The sequence below is a fragment of the Engraulis encrasicolus genome, chromosome 14, assembly GCF_034702125.1.
Source record: "Engraulis encrasicolus isolate BLACKSEA-1 chromosome 14, IST_EnEncr_1.0, whole genome shotgun sequence".
In the NCBI taxonomy this organism is placed as follows: domain Eukaryota; kingdom Metazoa; phylum Chordata; class Actinopteri; order Clupeiformes; family Engraulidae; genus Engraulis; species Engraulis encrasicolus.
Genome location: NC_085870.1, coordinates 48,500,260 through 48,518,576, shown reverse-complemented (window position 1 = coordinate 48,518,576; position 18,317 = coordinate 48,500,260). Strand labels below are relative to the sequence as shown.

General features: G+C 43.7%; 3 protein-coding genes across 3 annotated transcripts in view; all 3 read left to right on the top strand.

The window, feature by feature from the left end:
- Nucleotides 1-5,396: 5,396 nt before the first annotated feature.
- Nucleotides 5,397-9,537, top strand: LOC134463389 (C-C chemokine receptor type 6-like). Its single transcript, XM_063216595.1, has 2 exons — nt 5,397-5,641; nt 8,051-9,537. Exon 2 carries the CDS (start codon nt 8,051-8,053, stop codon nt 9,356-9,358), a length of 1,308 nt encoding a protein of 435 aa, XP_063072665.1. The 5' UTR covers nt 5,397-5,641; the 3' UTR covers nt 9,359-9,537.
- A 1,020-nt stretch (nt 9,538-10,557) lies between these two features.
- LOC134463388 (C-C chemokine receptor type 6-like) lies at nt 10,558-13,767 on the top strand. Its single transcript, XM_063216593.1, has 2 exons — nt 10,558-11,401; nt 12,470-13,767. Exon 2 carries the CDS (start codon nt 12,470-12,472, stop codon nt 13,640-13,642), a length of 1,173 nt encoding a protein of 390 aa, XP_063072663.1. The 5' UTR covers nt 10,558-11,401; the 3' UTR covers nt 13,643-13,767.
- A 3,461-nt stretch (nt 13,768-17,228) lies between these two features.
- utp3 (UTP3 small subunit processome component) overlaps nt 17,229-18,317 on the top strand; it is a 10,344-nt gene continuing 9,255 nt past the window's right edge. Inside the window, exons 1-2 of the mRNA XM_063216592.1 lie at nt 17,229-17,488; nt 17,877-17,964. Of these exons, the coding sequence (XP_063072662.1) occupies nt 17,472-17,488; nt 17,877-17,964 (105 nt within the window). The 5' untranslated portion in view covers nt 17,229-17,471. The remainder of the gene's footprint in view (nt 17,489-17,876; nt 17,965-18,317) is intronic.

The following is an 18,317-nucleotide window of genomic DNA, read 5'->3' as shown; positions in this document are numbered from 1 at the left end:
GTGCAGAGTAAAGTTGAAAACCTTAGTGCTCCTCTCCACAGTTGATAGACACGTTATCTTTACTACCTGTCTTCAAGTTATGACGCTGTCTAGGTCATTTTTGCCAGGAAATTTGCCTTTCCGGGGGACCTACAGCAACCTGTACTGGCGTGCAAAACAAGAACGCAGTTACTCCGATTCCTGGCAAACCGAGAAAAAAGTTTCCTTTCTGTCCCGACAACTGTGTTGTCAGCAAAGTGGTGGTGACACTTCCATGTAATACTTTTTAAGGATAGAAATGTATACACACTCAAAAATGAAGTTACTGCGTTCTTGGCTGCTCTACTCTCAAACCACTGTTTCAATGGAGAAGTGCCGTAACTCACGTGACTTACTGCGTTTTTGGCTTGTACGACGTAACCTCTTAAAACCAAAACACCAGTAACTTCCTTTTTTGTAGTTTTTGCACTTTCAACATGATTTTTCTCTAAAACGGGAAAATATTGGACCACAGTTTTTTGACATAAGACAAATTAGGTATTTTAAAGCCCATTTCCGATCTAAACTCAATTTTGACCAGATATGCAGTTACTGTGTTCTTGTTTGATAAGGCAGTGTAGCCTAGAGGCCCCATCCCATCTTCTTCCGGCCCTGCGTACTATATCTGATGAGTTTCGATCGTGTTGCTGTTGTGGCGTTTCCCTTCAAATCCCATTATTTCAGTGGTTCCCAAACTGTTTCACCCCCTTTTGGATTTAAGAGCATCCCCCCCCCCACCCACACACACACACACACACACACCTAGCCACCTAGTTACCGCCATATCTAGCCTGTGGGGCCCCTGGTAGGCGGGGGTGACCTAGGCTGTAGCCATATCTAGCCTGTGAGGCCCCTAGGCCATATCTAGCCATATCTGGCCCTGACTGTACGCCAAGCTGCAGGGAAGCAACAGAAAGGAAACATCCTAAGCCTCAAATTTGCAGACGTGGGGAGAAACAGGGTGCATCGCATGCTTTGAAAATACTGAATTAATTTGGCAACAAGGAGCGAAATAAAGTTTTGAAACAAGTTTAATTATGCAGCTGAAGCACTGCATGTGCAGAAGAGCTCCAATAAGAAGTCCAGCCAGTCACTAAAATAACTAACACGACATGGATTAATGTTGATCTTCACAAATGTGTGCAAGCGACTGTTCTTGTAGAACTTGGGAGCAATGAAAAACCTTTAGAGAGGGGACAGTTGCGATGACAGTTTACTGACACTGCCCAGGCTTTGTTTTACAGTTGTATGATAATGAGTTAGGCTTTAATTGAAAGAGCAGATGACACAAGAGTGCATATAGAAAGGAATGTGTAATGAATGTGAATATAGATATAAATGTGTAATATATGTTGTTCAGCCCTTTTACTGGGAGGAACTATGAAAACCTGGCCCTCTGCGACTTTTAATTGCACCCCTCATATAGAGTGTGTGTGTGTGTGTGGGGGGGGGGGGGGGAAAGTACATTCTCTGTATAGTAGGGCCTATATGTCTGTGCGTTAATAATGAAATTGTGCCAAGAAATTTCACAGTGTTCCTAATTTTTTATCTGTGCTCCTATTTTTTCATAGAGCTAAGCATAGACCCCTGCATGAGAGACGAATGAAACAGTGTGTTGTAAACACAAATCAGCTTCGGCAATCATTTTTTATGAAACACACATGAAAGTGTACTACAAGTACTATGTAAAATATTATGTAATTTCTCGAAATAAAAGGGGGTGAAATATGCCAATACTGCCGTACAATTTAAAAACATCTAAAAATATGCTACAATGCTACACGGATCCATTGACTTTCACTAGCTTAGCGACATATTCCCTCTTTTAACTTGTCTTAAAGCAAGACAACGCTTAAAATGAAAAATAAGACACTTTACCACCTTTATAAACCTCAGCCAACGATTTTAACTGTAGTAAGCCCCAAAGTAGTGGCATACCCCTTTAAACCCTTACACTTTGCTGCGCAGGCTTGGGTGGTGTGGGGGCCCTAAGTAACGGGGGGACTTTGGTACTTTGGTAGTGCGGGGGCCCTAAGCCATCTGGGCTGAGCAATGAATCACTTTAGAATAGGGACACTGTTCAGGGTTTGTTCACACAGTGTGTCGGGAGCTTATACACATTGTATTCTTTCTGCCACTTACTACTACTACTACTATATTACTAAGGTTATATTAGTAATAAATCCCTAATTGGGCATGAACAAGACATTTGTGAATACATGCTCAACAACTGTCTTATTTTGCTTGTACATGCCTTACAAGCAGGGTTGGGGAGTAACGGATTACATGTAACGGCGTTACGGTAAAAGAATACAAAATCAATGTAATTGTAATCCGTTACATTACAAGCAAAAAAATATGTATTCAGATTACAGTTACATTCAGTGGGAATGGGGATTACTTAACAGGATTACAATTCTTGCGAAATTGCGTCTTTGGTCCCTTTTATTTATTTAATTATTATATTAACTGATTTATTTATTCATTTATTGTTATGCCGCGGCTTGTATGTTGTGATTTTTGGTTTTTCGCCGGAATCATCACCTGTTACGTAATGACGACAGTGACAGTAGCATTCCTGACCGACCTACGTTCTCTCAGCCTTGCTTCCCTTCCCTGCTGGTGGGAGTGTTCAATAGTTCGTTGTCGTTGCATCAATCACTCAGTCAAAGAAGTACAGAGCAGTCGTGAGCAATGGAGAAAAATGCATTTACCCGGTGGAAATACAATAAACATTTCATTTTCAAGGAAGACAAGGGCGCCAATATCGATGTCCAGTGCCGGTTGTGCTGTGGGGGCAGCCATTGTGTACATAGTTCAACCTGGTTAGGGGTTGGGTGTGGGGTGTGCCTTTGTTGATTTTGTATATAGCTGTTATTTTTTTTTTCAATAAATTGAACTGTGGTCAGGACTTGCTGTGTGTACTTTAATTGACAAACTAAGCCTAAGTAAGCTTTCCTCAATTTATTTTAAGTCATTGTAAGTGTTTGGGGGGAAAAAGCATGATTCACTTAAGTCATTATAAGTATTTTGGGGGAAAAGTAATCCAAAAGTAATCCAAAAGTAATCCGTTACATTACTTAAATATTGAAGTAATGGGATTACATTACTGAATACATTTTTGAAAGAGTAATTTGTAACTTTACCGGATTACATTTAAAAAGTAACTTCCCCAACCCTGCTCACAAGTTACTTACACAGGCATTAATAGTGTATGTATTAGTGGGAATAGATGTATCCCTAAAATAAAGTGTTACCATAAAATTGAGAATACTGTATGTATTTGTCATTATTGTAATAACTTAGTAGTAAGACAATTTGATTTCATACATAGGGAATGCTGGAAATGCAGAGGATGGCTACATCACTAGATAGACATGAGATTAAATATGAACAGTAAAATATGTGCATTGCAAATAATGAAGTCATCTCTGCTACATATACCGCTCAATAATTTGCCAATAATATAGGCTAATAATGTAGGCAGACAGCATATTTGGTCAACCATCTCTAAAAGAGGAAATATTTAGTCATTTTCTAAGATGAAAGAATTTTTTTTTTATCAAAGCTTTTTTTAAGTTATTGTAAGGCCAATAACGTCGCCCAATGACCTGCAAAATACCTCATTACATTATTGTCAGAATGTTATTACATTATTGGTAGATAAATATTATTACATTATTTGCAACTTTATTATGTTTCAAATGGGCCCAAATTATTACGTTACTGGCAGGTTATTCCGTTATTGGCATCGTTATTACATTATAAAAGCTTTTTTTTGAGCGTAAGGCTAATAACGTTGGCCTATTGGCAGAATGTTATTACGTTATGGGTAGGGAGGTTATTACGTTATTGGCAAGTTATTACGTTTCAAAGGGGCCCAAATTATTACGTTATTGGCAGTTATTACGTTATTGGCAGTTATTACGTTTTGGGTTGTAACAGTCCTCACCACTTTAGGCTAACGACAACACAGTTGCCCGTCCAGAAAGGAAACTTTAAATCCTTTTTTTCTCAGTAGGCCTACCAGTAAGCTGAGTTACTGCGTTCTGAAATTGTAGGGTAGGAATAGTTTCTCCATGACTTCAAAAAGGCGTTTGACAGTGTCCATCGTGAGAGCCTATGGAAAATCCTAAGAGCATACGGAATACCTGCCAAAATAGTCAACATCATCAAAATGTTCTATGAACACTTTGAATGCAGTGTCATCTTGGACAACACCCTTTTACATTTCCTGTAAAATCTGGAGTCAGACAGGGCTGCGTCCTCTCTCCCATCCTGTTCCTCATCAGCATCGACTGGGTAATGCGACAAACAACAGCTGGCAGACCCCGTGGAATCCAATGGACACCGTTCTCCTTTTTGGAAGACCTTGATTTCGCAGACGACCTTGCAATTATGTCACCCACACATAGCCACCTCCAAGAAAAGACCAACCTGCTAAACAACCATGCAAAGCAAACTGGTCTGTACATCAACCAAATGAAGACCCAGGTGATGTGCATCAACACTGCAGCAACACGACCAATCACCATCGATGGAGAGGCACTAAAATGCGTGGAGGAATTTCCATACCTTGGAAGCATCATTAGCAGTGAAAGCGGGACACAAAAGGACATCAAGACGCGCCTGACCAAAGCAAGAGGGGCCTTCAGCCAACTCCATAACATCTGGAAGTCCAAGCAGTACAGCCTCAGAACAAAAGTCAGGCTCTACAACAGCAATGTCAAGGCTGTCCTGCTGTATGGCTCTGAGTGCTGGAGAGCAACAAAGCAAGACATGCAAAAGATTGATGTCTTCCATAACCACTGCCTCCGTAAAATCTGTAACATCTTTTGGCCAAACAAGATCTCAAATGAAGAACTTTACAAGAGGACAGGCAGCTCACATATGTCTCTTGAAATTCAGAAACGTAGACTACGATGGCTCGGCCATGTATTCAGAATGCCCAATGAAAGAACACCTAAAGTCGCCCGAGATGGACCCCGGTCGGGAAAAGAAAGAGGGGAAGGCCAAAGAACACCAAGCGAAGGACCGTGATGACAGAGCTAAAGGGGATGGGGCTGTCCTGGGATGGAGCACCTACGCCAAAGCACGAGACAGGGTTCAGTGGCAGTGCATGATTGCAGGCTTATGTCCCAGCCGGGACGAAGAGGATAAGTAAGTAAGTAGTTATAGTTTCTCCATGCGCCAATGTAATAGGCCTACTGAAATATTTTTTTTGCTTGTTTTTCATCAGCATCCCCCCCCCCCCCCCCCACACACACACACACACACACCCCGCCTCCATGGGGAGACTGCCCCCATAGTTTCCAAACATTCTGTGGGAAACAAGGCTGGGAACAGGAAACACACACACACACACGCACACACACAAACAGAAACTGAAACGGACTCCACAGTCAACAACAAGCAAGGACAACACGATAACTTTTCGCAAGTCCTGTAACCTAAATCTGGTTACATGTAAATCACATGTAGGCCTATGTGTGTGGGTGTGTGAGAGAGAGAGTGCCATATACGGAAAATTCCTCTGACCACAACAAACTGGTTGGGAGTGGATACACTTCTGCAGATCCTGAACAGCTCGCCAGCAGGAGTATTTATAGCCATACTGGCAGAGGTGAGAAGCTTGCGATCTGCTTTTGTACTGTGTCTGTCTGTCAGGCTACGTAGCTGCTGTATGCTAATTAAAAACAGAATATTGCTGGCAGAAGATGAGTGTTGCATGTGAAATTTATTCTGTGATGTTCTTGAAATGTGATTTGCAATACATCCCAAAGAGATCACACACAGTATCTTCTGTAAGGGTCTAGCAGGTTTCTGTCTCTGAGCAATCTGACCTTTAAGTTAAATAAGACCATTATAATATATCAGACTTAGCGCACACTTTTACCTAAAGCGACTTGGTTATTTACAGGGTGTTGGTTACAGACCCTGGAGCAATGTGTAGTTACAGTAAATGTCTTGCTCAAGGGCACTTCAGCCATGGATGGAGGTATAGGGAGAGGTAAAGGTGGATTTCGAACCTGCAACCCTCTGATCACCTGCCTTACCATTAGGCCAAGGCAAAGGCTGTTTGCCCCTGGCAAAGGCTGTCAGCTTTGTAGGTTCATGTTGCCCTTGCTTCCTGAGATCATGGGGCCTTATTTATATCGGGTGCGTACGCACAAAAGACTGCGCACGCCAAGTTCACCGCAAGGTTTGGTATTTATAGAAAAAGAACTTGGCGATAAACATGTGCAGCTCCACGCAAAGCGGAAAGCGCGACCTCGGGAGGTAGCTGGAAGAACGACCCGAAATTGGTTGAGGAAAAAATCACGGGTCACTTGTCACGATAGCCACTTTAACATTAGTTAATCCAGTTCGCAACGAACTGTTTGTTGTTTGTTTGGTTATGGCGGAAAACAATAAGTAGGCCTAGCCCTACCTGGTCTATCCCTAGCCACATGCATGTTTTGTAAGGAAGTAATCGACGCTTCAAATTGTACATTTAGGGTACATTACATTTGGAAATACCGTATTTTTAAATGTGTGTATAAATCATTTTATTAACCACGGACCTTTCCAGTATCAGGCTATAATCATATCTGTAGGCTATAAAGTGTTCCGACTCTGAATGGAATTACGTCAACATTTAAGCCAGTTACAGAATCATCTGCTCGAGTCCCAAGTGCATCTGTAGGTCTAGTAGCCTATATAAAAATAATGGTTGGTTTTCTCAGCCATACAGGTGAGCATACAGCCAAGTGCCATACTGATGGACAGCTTTGTTTCTCTTGTTGCATGTCATTTCTTTTTCATGTGGTTATTCGTCATCAAAGAAGCAGAGGTGTGCATTTGACAGCTGGCCTTACACACCGATGATGCATGTTTATAATACACACATTTAATAAATACAGACTAGGAAATGCCCATATATGTCATGCTGTCTGTGGATATGTCGATCGACAGTTGGGGCGTCGCTTTGAACTGAAAGCAGACAGCTGTGCGCAGTGACAAGGCCTAGCGGTAGGCCTTAACCCGGTGCATATGAGGTGCGACGAGACAGCGAATAGTGTTTTACCGGTGAATTTCACATGGGGACAGGCCATGTGAGTAGGCTACTATATATACTATAGAGGACACCACGGTTTCGGAACGCATCTCAACGTACTCGTTATTTACTCCTTATATTTAAAAAAAAAACAAAAAAAACAAAAACAAAAACAAAAAACAACTAACCCCTCTTTGCAACTGCACTTGTTGTTCTGTATATCTCCTGTGCACTTTGTATTTGCTTGTGATGTTGGCTTGATTATGTCCTCTTTTGAAAGTCGCTTTGGTTATAAAGCGTCTGCCAAATGCAATGCAATGTAATGTAATGTTTCCTTGGCGCAGCTATTTTCCCCCTTGTTCACAACTTAATTAATACTACATGTCCATGACCAAGCTGGCATTCATGTCCATGCCATCCTTTTTATTTCCTCTAGTAGGGCCTATAGCGTGACCTTTGCGAACATATAGGCTAACCATCCACATGCTGTAATTCGAGGGATTTAGATTTTTGTATGACTTCCCAAACTTAACTGCTCAACATTGCCCAACGTTATTTAGCCTATCTAATAAAACTGTTTGCTCCACATGTGGTAAATCTCTCGTCTGCTTTCCGCACGCCGTCCACAGATATAGGCCTAAATATTCATTTTGGGCGTTTTACTGAATATTCATGATAAATTATGGGTGTGTCCACAGGTGCGCTCATGTGACGCAACTTCAGAATCAGTTGAGATTTATAAAGGGAAATCGGCGTGGACCGTACGTGAATAGTCTGAATATTTTCTTGCGTAGGCCTACGTAGCCTACATCCTGAGATTCGTGCGTGCGCCCTCTTTTGGCGCATTTCTTCCGCAAAGTGTTATAAATGAGGCCCATGGTGTTTTGATGCAGGACACATTTACCAAACACATGATTGAGACATGAGTGTAGCAGAATATTTTGTTCTTTGAAAATGTCAATGCCAAATCTTATATTGCCTCTTATATGCTTGCAGATGGATCCCGATGTCAACTTTCATTTAGACTATTACGATGATTACACTTTCAATGACTCAAATACCACTGACTCTCCCATCGACTTTCGTATCGACTATTACGATCATGATTACACTTCCAATGACTCACATCCCACTGACTCTCCCGTCGACGTTCATTACGCTGATTATGAAGACAATGTCACATCACTGCTGTCAGTGGCGTGTGATATTGAGCAATTCGGCAACTGGGAGAATACAGCTATGCATCTACAGCTGTACATCTACTCCCTCGTCTGTGCTGTCGGCCTCGTGGGCAACATCATGGTGATCCTCAGCTATGCGTGCTTCTGCAGGAAAACCAGGATGTGCATGACCATGACTGACGTGTACCTGATAAACATGGCAGTTGCACATCTCGTGTTCGTGATGGCTCTTCCTGTGACCATCTTCTATGAGCGTAACGGCTGGCCTGTTATAGGTGTCGCAGTTTGCAAACTTGCGAGGGGAGCCTACAGCATCAAACTGCACTACAGCGCACTACTCCTGGCCTGCCTCAGTGGAGACCGATACGCGGCCCTAGTACAGGCCAGGGGCAGCTCCACCGTGGCACAGGCCGGGGAGACCTCCATGCTACAGGATGGGGACGGGGACATGGCACAGACCAGGGAAAGCAGCTCCATGGTACAGCCCAGGGACAGATCCTTGGTGTGCCGCCTGTTTGTCGCCCTTGCCATCTGGTCCCTGGCTGTCATCCTGTCCGTGCCGACATTCATCTACACCCAGCTACACAGGAACTCTGTGGACCACGACTTGGACCAGAGCATTGTGGACTATGGTGACTTGAAAGTGCCAGTGAAGTGTGTGATCAACTTTAACGCCGGTGACCCCGCCAGCATGGCGATCCTGGTCTCCGTCCAGATCTCCTTAGGGTTCTTCCTGCCGCTGCTGGTCGCCGGGTTTCGCTGCGTGTGCATCACGGTCACATTGCTCCGCACTGAGACCTTGTGGCGGCACGAGTCCGTGTGCGTGGTGCTAACCGTGGTCTTTGCCATGTGTCACCTGCCCTACAACGGAGCGCTGCTCTACCACGTAACCAACTGGAACACACAGATGTCCTGCGAATTGAAGAGGGTGATGGTGGTGACGCGAGGTGTGGCCTACGTACACAGCTGCCTCTACCCCCTCCTCTACGCCCTCACCGTGGGCGTGTTCAGATGCTGTGTACAGCGGTGGGGCGAAAACCAACCGGAGACCTGCTTCACGACAGGCGTTGGACCTCTTCATCCCAGCACAGACCCAGTCACCAGAGACAGAGAGGCCAGATGAAAACCCATTATCTTCTACTACTCTGTGTTAGGTAGAACATATTTCACTGTTAGCATTTACCTTCAAATAGAACACATCACATTTCACCGTGAGGTATTACCTCAGAAGAGAACACATCATCTTCCATTGTTAATGCTACTCTATGTTAGAGGGCCAACCGCCATTTCGACATACCGCCACTCCGCCACTTTCTTTAAACAAGAGTTATAATAACTCTTCTGCCAGGGAGTACCGGCCAATAAGGCTGCTTAAAAAGTTATGTTACAATAAAAACACAAGATTCAAGACATCCCACAGCAAGTTGAGTGGCAGTATGTCGGAATGGCGGCATGTATTCGTTTATTACCTTATTTTTATATTTATTACCTCAGATGAAAAGCATTCATCTTCCTTAGGCATGACACCATGTGAATCTGATATCTTTCACTGTATATGACTGTATGCTAGGCATTACTTCAGAGTGTTATTACCAGTGTTGCCAATTCCGCTTATTATAAGCGACCTTGGGCTTCTTTTTTTGAGCAGTCGCTTTGAATTTTGAGAAGTCGCGGGTTGCGGTTTTTTGGGCTTGTTCTTTTCAGGGTTGGGCTTGCTGTTTTCTCCTGCTCTGCCGGTCATTTGAATGTGTTTCTCAATGGCAACTCGTCTTTTCTCACTCATCTTTACAAGTAACCATACTACAGCATCGTTAACTCCCACCTCTCTGTGGTCACCTGTGTGGATTTTAGCTGTCACACAGACCCCCGCAAAGACCAAGGTCTTGCCTGACTAGGCACGCAACTGACAACCCACTCCTTCGGTCGCTTATTTTGGGCTTGTTTTCACGACGCCCGTCAGTCGCTTCTTTTGGGCTTGTTTTCAGGACGTCAGTCGCTTATTTGTCGCAGAAAATCTGGCAACACTGGTTATTACATCATGTGAATCCAATATCTTTCACTGTATATGACTGTATGTTAAGTATTACTTCAGACAGAGAAGGCAACATATTCCACTACTGGGAACTTTTATTAAAACCTGTCACTGCTGCACTGCCGCAAAAAGGTAATTGATTACTTTTGTCACTAGTATAACACTGCTGGATAATACATTTGATACAAACACTAATAATGTGTGTGTGTGTGTGTGTGTGTGTGTGTGTGTGTGTGTGTGTGTGTGTGTGTGTGTGTGTGTGTCTGTGTGTGTCTGTGTGTGTGTTGAGATGTAGCGAGGGACAGAAAGATAGAGAAGCAGAAGAGAGGGATGTAGAAAAGAGGCACAAGGGAGGAGAAGAAATGGAGAGAGGAAGGAGAGGAAGGAGAAGTGGTAGAGAAGAAGTGATAGTGAAGTCAGAGGGAGGTGCCAACGGGCAATCGACAGAGGAAAGGGAGTTGGAGTGATATAATGATAGAAAGAAAGAAAGAAAGAAAAGAGAGGAGAAATTAGAGAGAATCAGAGGGAGGAGAGTAGGTCAGAGGGAGGTGGAAGAGGTCATTCACGCTTCACTTGCAAAAGCATTTAGAGCAATTTACCAAGAAGACATTTGAACACACACTCTCTCTCTGTCTCTCTCTCCCTCTCTCTCATGGACAGACAAACACAGGTAGGCTGCAGCCACATCTAGCCTGTGGTAGGGGCCCTAGGCTGCAGCCATATCTAGCCTGTGTGGGGGCCCTATAGGCTGCAGCCACATCTAGCCTGTGGTGGGGGCCACATATCTACTGTATGTTATTCTGGCCCTGACAGTACACCAAGCTGCAGGGAAGAAACAGAAAGGAAACACACCCCACCGCTACATAGTTCACAACACGCCCACACACGCACACATGCAAACAGAAACTGAAACAGACTACACAGTTCACAACACGCCAGGACAACACCATAACTTTTCACAAGTCCTGTAACCTAAACCTGGTTAACTGTAGATCACATGCATGTGTGTGTGAGAGAGAGCTGCCTGTAACACGATAAATCCCTCTGACCACAACAGAAGGGCTGAGAGTGGAGACACTTCAGCAGATCCTCAACAGATCTTCAGTAGGAGTGTTTATAGCCATAAGAGCAGAGGTGAGAAGCTTGCATATCCTTTTGACTGTGTCTGTCTGTCCAGCTATCTAGCTACGTAGCTGCTGTATGTGAAATAAAACCAGAATATTGCTGGCAGAAGATGAGTGTTGCATATGAAATATATTCTGTGATGTTATTGAAATGTGATTTGCAATACATTCCAAAGAGATCACACACAGTATTTTCTGTAAGAGGAGGTTTCTGTCTCTGAGCAATCTGACCTTTAAATTAAGTAAAACATTCCATTACAACACATTACACTTAGTGGACGCTTTTACTCAAAGTGACTCAGTTATTTACCATGTTGGCCAGTAATGCATTACAAAAGTAATGCATTACTGTAATGCATTACTTTTTGCTGTAATGCAGTAATGTAAGGTATTGCAAGGCAAATATTTACTTAGTTACCATGCTAAATAGCTTAAGTTACAATGCATTACAATGACCTGGATTTTGGTGGTATTCAGTGTGTTGGGTCAGAAAGAAGCTACTCCTGAACTGGGTAGTTTTTACTCTGCATGCTGCCAAAAACACCTCCTGGATGGGAGGTGAAAAAGCCATGACTTATGAGCTTGATTTACACTGTAATAAATTGCCAGATCCATATTTAGGCATACAGTTATTTTGGCGAAAGTAACTGAAATAATGCAAAAGTAGTGTAATGTAGCCTTACATTTTAAATATAGTAATATTGTAGTGTAATGGATTATTTTGAAAAGACACTAACATGTAATCAGTAATGCATTACAGTTTTTGTGTAACTTGCCCAACACTGGTTACTTAGAGGGTGTTGGTTACAGCCCCTGTAGCAAAGTGTAGTTAAATGCCTGGCTCAAGAGCACTTCAGCCATGGATAGAGGTGTAGGGAGAGGTAAAGGTAGGATTCGAACCTGCAACCCTCTGATTTTAAGACCACCCCCATACCATTAGGCCTCTGCTGATTGTATGTTCATGTTGCCCTTGCTTACTGAGCTCTTGGTCTTTTGATGCAGGACACATTTACAAGTGTAGCAGCATATTCTGTTGTTTGAAAATGTCAGTGAAACATTGCCTCTTATGTACTTGCAGATGAATCTCACTGATGTCGAATTTCATCTGGACTTTTACGATGATTACACTTTCAATGATTCAAATTATGAGAACGGTGGCAGTTACGATGGGGATTCTCCATCACTGCCGTCAGTGTCGTGTGATATTGACAGCTTCCGCAACTGGGAGAATACACTCCAGCTGTATATGTACTCCCTCGTCTGTGCTGTTGGCCTCGTGGGCAATACCGTGGTGATCCTCAGCTCTGCGTGCCGCTGGAGGAAATCGGGCATGACCATGACTGACGTGTACTTGATAAACATGGCAGTGGCGGACCTGGTGTTTGCGATGGCTCTTCCAGTGACCATCTTCTATGAGCGTAACGGCTGGCCTGTTATGGGTGTCGCAGCCTGCAAGTGTGCGAGGGGAGCCTACAGCATCAAACTGCACTGCAGCGCACTGCTCCTGGCTTTCCTCAGTAGAGACAGATACACAGCCATTGTAAAGAGCAAGGACAGGCACAGGGCACAGCCAAGGGAGATCTGCTCCATGGCATCCTGGGTGGGCCACCTGCTTGTCTCCCTCGCCATCTGGTCCCTGGCTGTCGTCCTGTCCGTGCCGACATTCCTCTACACCCGGCTAAAGCAGAGCAATCTGGACCATGACTTGCACCAGAGCATTGCTGAGTATAATGACTTGACAGTGCCAGCCAAGTGTGTGTTCAACTTTAAGGACGGTCCCCTCAACATGGCGATCCTGGTCCCTGTGCAGATCTTCGTGGGGTTCTTCCTGCCGCTGCTGGTCGCCGGGTTTCGCTGCGTGTGCATCACGGTCACGTTGCTCCGCACCAAGGCCTTGTGGCGGCACGAGTCCGTGTGCGTGGTGCTAACCGTGGTCTTTGCCATGTGTCACCTGCCCTACAACGGAGCGCTGCTCTACCAAGTAACCAATGGGAAAACACAGATGTCCTGCCAGGCGGAGATGACGTTGGAGACGGTGATGGTGGTGACGCGAGGTGTGGCCTACGTACACAGCTGCCTCTACCCCCTCCTCTACGCCCTCACCATGGGCGTGTTCAGATGCTGTGTACAGCGGGGGGCGAAAACCAACCGGAGACCTGCTTCACAACAGGCGTCGGACCTCTTCCCAGCACAGACCCAGTCAAAGGAGACAGAGGTGCCAGATGAAAACCCTACTACTACTCTGTGTTAGGCAGATGAGAGTATACTTCACTGTTAGGTATGCCGTACCTCAGAAGAGAACACATCACGTTTCACTGTGAGGTACTACCTCAGGAGAGAGCACATCATCTTCCATTTTTAGTGCTACTCTACCGCTTGCTAGTACTCCTTGAGCTGTATATGAGGTATTACTTCAGAGAGAAAAAACAACATACAGTGAGTCCAATATGTATTTGATCCCTTGCTGATCTTGCTTGTTTGCCCACTAATAAAGACATGATCAGTCTATAAATTTATGATAATATGTATTCAAACATGGAGAGACAAAATATCAAAAAGAAATTCCAGAAAATAACATAAAATAATATATTTTAATTTATTTGTATTTAATTTAGGCAAATAAGTATTTGACACCTCTAGCTAAAGAAGATAAAGTGCTTTGTGACAAAGCCCTAATTGTCTAGCACTGAGGTCAGATGCTTCTTTTAGTTGATGACAATGTTTGTACATATAGTAGAAAAGATTTTTGCCAATTTTTCTTTGCAGATTGTCTCTAAAACATTGATAGTTTGTGGCTGTAGCTTGGCAAATGGGAGGTTCAGTTCCCTCCATAGAATTACTGTAGGGTTAATATTTGGAGACTGTCTATGCCTCTTCACTACTTTAATATGCTTCTTATTGAGCCACTCCTTCTTTGCTTTGACTGTATGTTGTGTATTATTGTCATGTTGGGAGATCCAAAAATGGCCCACCTTCAGTGTAGTGGTGGAGGGAAGGACGTTTGCACTCAGGATTGCACATTACATGTCTCCCTCCATCCATTCGTTGACGATGTGAAGTTGTCCTGTGCCTTGGCCAGACAAACACCCTCAAACCATAATGATACCACTTCCATGCATGATGATGAGGAGGGTGTTCCTGGGATCATAGACAGCAGTTCTCTTTCACAAAACACATTGAATTGTGTTAATGCCAAACAGCTTGATTTTGGTTTCATCTCACTACAGCACCTCCTTATAATATCCTAAACCAGTCTGATGTCCATTGGCAAACCTCAGGTGGGACTGCACAGCTTCCTTCTGAAGTAGAGGTACCATGTGCACTTCAGGATTTTAAACCTCTGTGGCATTAAGTGCTACCAGTAGTTTTCTCAGTGATTTTGGTTCAGTAGCTTTGATATCATTGCCTAGTTCATCCTGTACAGGTCTAGGGTGCTTTCTTTCCGTTCTCATGATTATCAAATCCCTACAAAAGGTCAAATCTTGTATAGAACCCCAGACAGGCTGATGGATAGTCATTTTGTATTCCTTACATTTTGGAAGAAATGCATCAACAGTTGGGTCATTAATACCCAGTCTCTTTCTTGTGGCTTTGCAGCCCATTTAATCTTTGTTCAGGTCTAAAATCTTGTCCCTGATATCATTTGACCGCTCTTTGGTCTTTCCCATGCTGGTGAGGTTGGAATGTGACTGATTCACTCATAGTATGGACTGATTCTGCTGATTCAATGCGTCTTTTATGCATGTTAGTATGTACAGGTGTCTTTAATTCAGATGACAAGTTGATCAGAAGTGCTCATCTGGTCTGTGGGCCCGGAACTGTTATCAGTTGGCAGGAGATCAAATACTTATTTTGCTTGATGAAATGGAAATAAATTAATATATATTCTCTTAAATTAATTTCTGGATTTTCTTTTTGATATTCTGTCTCTCCATATTAGAATACATATTACCATAACATTTATTGACTGATCATGTCTTTGTTAGTAGGCAAACCAACAAAATCAGTGAGGGATCAAATACATATTGGACTCACTGTATCCCACATTACATGTGAATCCAATATACTATTTTACTGTATACGACTGTATGTTAGGTATTACATCATGTGAATCTATTAGGCCTATCTTTCACTGTATACGTTTCAGGTATTACATCATGTGAATCCAATATCTTTTATAGTATGCTAAGTATTACATCATGTGAATCTAATATCTTTCTCTGTATATGTGTAGCGAAGGGGGAGTAGAGTTGCACAGCTGGGACTCGAACCCAGACCTTCTGGAGTGGTAAACTGGGGCTCTGACCGCTACATCAAAGAGCCAGGCTTATTGGCATGTTAGAACACACTCACAACCCTAGTGATGGTCACTCCATGACACTGCCTTCCCCTTCGGGAAGCGCACCCGTGCGCTTCACACACTCAAGATGTCCCTCACGCAACTGCCCATCATGCTACTCCCATCCAATGTGCCCCATCATCAATGCTTCACCCATCACTGGGGTCCCTTGCACCAGGGTCACCAATCCTGGGGGTCCTTCACATGGAATTATGGCACACACACAATGGGTACGCTTCCGATGGCCTCATGGTAGCCATTGCACTTCTGACACCATTTATAGCAAAGGCGAGTAGAGTTGCACAGCTGGGACTTGAACCCAGACCTTCTGGAGTAGTAAACTGGGGCTCTGACCGCTACACCAAAGAGCCAGGCTCATTGGCATGTTAGTCAGAACACACTCACAACCCTAGTGATGGTCACTCCATCACAATATGACCACAAGGTATTACTTCAGAGAGAGAAAACAACATATTCCACTACTCTACTGTATATTAGGCATTACATGTGACTCTATGTTAGGCCTTACATCAGACGAGAACCTGGAGAGCATGGAATGGTATCCCAAACCATTTTGTACAATCCCATGCTCCCAAGGTTGTGGGGACAATTTTGGAGCATGCCCCTTCCTCTTCCAACATGACTGTGCACCAGTGCACAAAGCAAGGTCCATCTAAAGACATGGATGACAGAGTCTGGTATGGATATACAGGTATAATATCTTTCACTGTATATGACTCTATGTTAGGCATTACCTTTTATTAAAACCTGTCATGTTCCTCTATACTGCACTGCCACAAAATAATATTTTTGTAACGTTTTTGTAACTTTTGTCATTTGTATAACATATTTTTGTAACGTTTTTGTAACTTTTGTCATTTGTATAACACTGCTTGCTAATAAATCTGGCAGACACAAATAATGTGTGTGTGTGTGTGTGTGTGTGTGTGTGTGTGTGTGTGTGTGTGTGTGTGTGTGTGTGTGTGTGTGTGTGTGTGTGTGTGTGTGTGTGTGTGAGAGAGAGAGAGAGAGAGAGAGAGAGAGAGAGAGAGAGAGAGAGAGAGAGAGAGAGAGAGAGAGAGAGAGAGAGAGAGAGAGAGCACACACAGCATACAGGACTGTGCATATATAGGCCCACAGTATAACATGTAAAATTCAACACTCAGCATCAACCTCCTCCAAACCAGTTCAGATAATCACCGAAATTGCATCAGCTTGAGCTAATGTGCCAATGTCAATGCTCAGCGTTTCAGAACTATAGGCTACATGCATGAAATAATTTAACAAACCAACAGTTAAACAGCTAAAGAGACACACTAGCAAACACTGGTGAAAAACCTGACGGTGGATTTTTTATTTTTCTTTAAAAAAAAGATTAATTGTTGCAGTGTATTGTACATAGGCCTACATTGCAATAAGAACCAAATGTTGTTGTTATCATGTACACTCCAGCCCAGCCAGTGGCAGTAGAGTGCAGCCAAGCTAGTTCTACGAGGACGAGAATCTCACGCAGAAGGAAAACAGGAAGTGACGCCTACCACCAGTGTCCCACGCGCAACACATGTCTACTGTTTTCTGTTGAGCCTGATGTTATTTTCTTTAACTCGTTAGATAAAGTGCCATGTTTTAACCAAGTCGGTGAAATTCTCTGAGTTGGCGTCATCTGAGCTGATAAACCTTGTGAGGAAAGACCAAAGAAAGACGTTTACGGTAGAAGAAGACCCTCAAATTTCCTAGCATCATGGTTCGAGCACGGAGGTAAGCGACTTGCCATTCGCGTGTTGCAGTCTAAAGTTGCCTTAAAGGGGGACAAATGAAGCTGGTATTTGTTAAGGAAAACGTCATTCTGAACACGTTCCACAAAGTTTACGGTTGGGACAGATATGCACTGCTGAATCGTTCGTAGTCGCAAAGAGTGGTGAATTTCGTGTTCTTCGTTTGTGCCGCTGTGCCCCACATATCACTGCACATTTGAAATCGTTCGCTGCCATATCGCATATCGTGATGAGCGTGGCATCAGTAATATCCTTTTCCTCTTGTCGTGTGTGTGTGTGTGTGTGTGTGTGTGTGTGTGTGTGTGTGTGTGTGTGTGTGTGTGTGTGTGTGTGTGTGTGTGCTCTGTGCTGTTTGTGTGTTGTATCCTCAGGGTGGTTAAGAAGCCCAAGTCTCAGAAGGCAGAGCAGTATGACAGCGACGACCCCGACGGCTACAGGGACATGGAGGCTCCTGACAAGGTGTGTGTGGGAGTGAGCGAGCGAGCACGAGAGAGAGATTGTGTCTCTCTGGCAAGCTGAGAGAGAGAGAGAGAGAGAGAGAGAGAGAGAGAGAGAGAGAGAGAGAGAGAGAGAGAGAGAGAGAGAGAGAGAGAGAGAGAGAGAGAGAGAGAGAGAGAGAGACTGTGTCTCTCTGACAAGACGTGTGTGTGTGTGTGTGTGTGTGTGTGTGTCAGGGCTTGACACTGGCACCTGCCAACTGGCCAAATGCTGGTACAACTTGGCTGTGGCTGGTCACAATTTCAGTGTCACTAGCCAATTTGGCAGGTAGCTTATTCTGTGGTACGACATATCAGAATAGCGTATATTTTGCA

Excerpts from the sequence above, each read along its gene's own strand:
- LOC134463389 (XM_063216595.1), top strand. The coding sequence starts at position 8,051 with ATGGATCCCGATGTCAACTTTCATTTAGACTATTACGATGATTACACT.
- LOC134463388 (XM_063216593.1), top strand. The coding sequence starts at position 12,470 with ATGAATCTCACTGATGTCGAATTTCATCTGGACTTTTACGATGATTAC.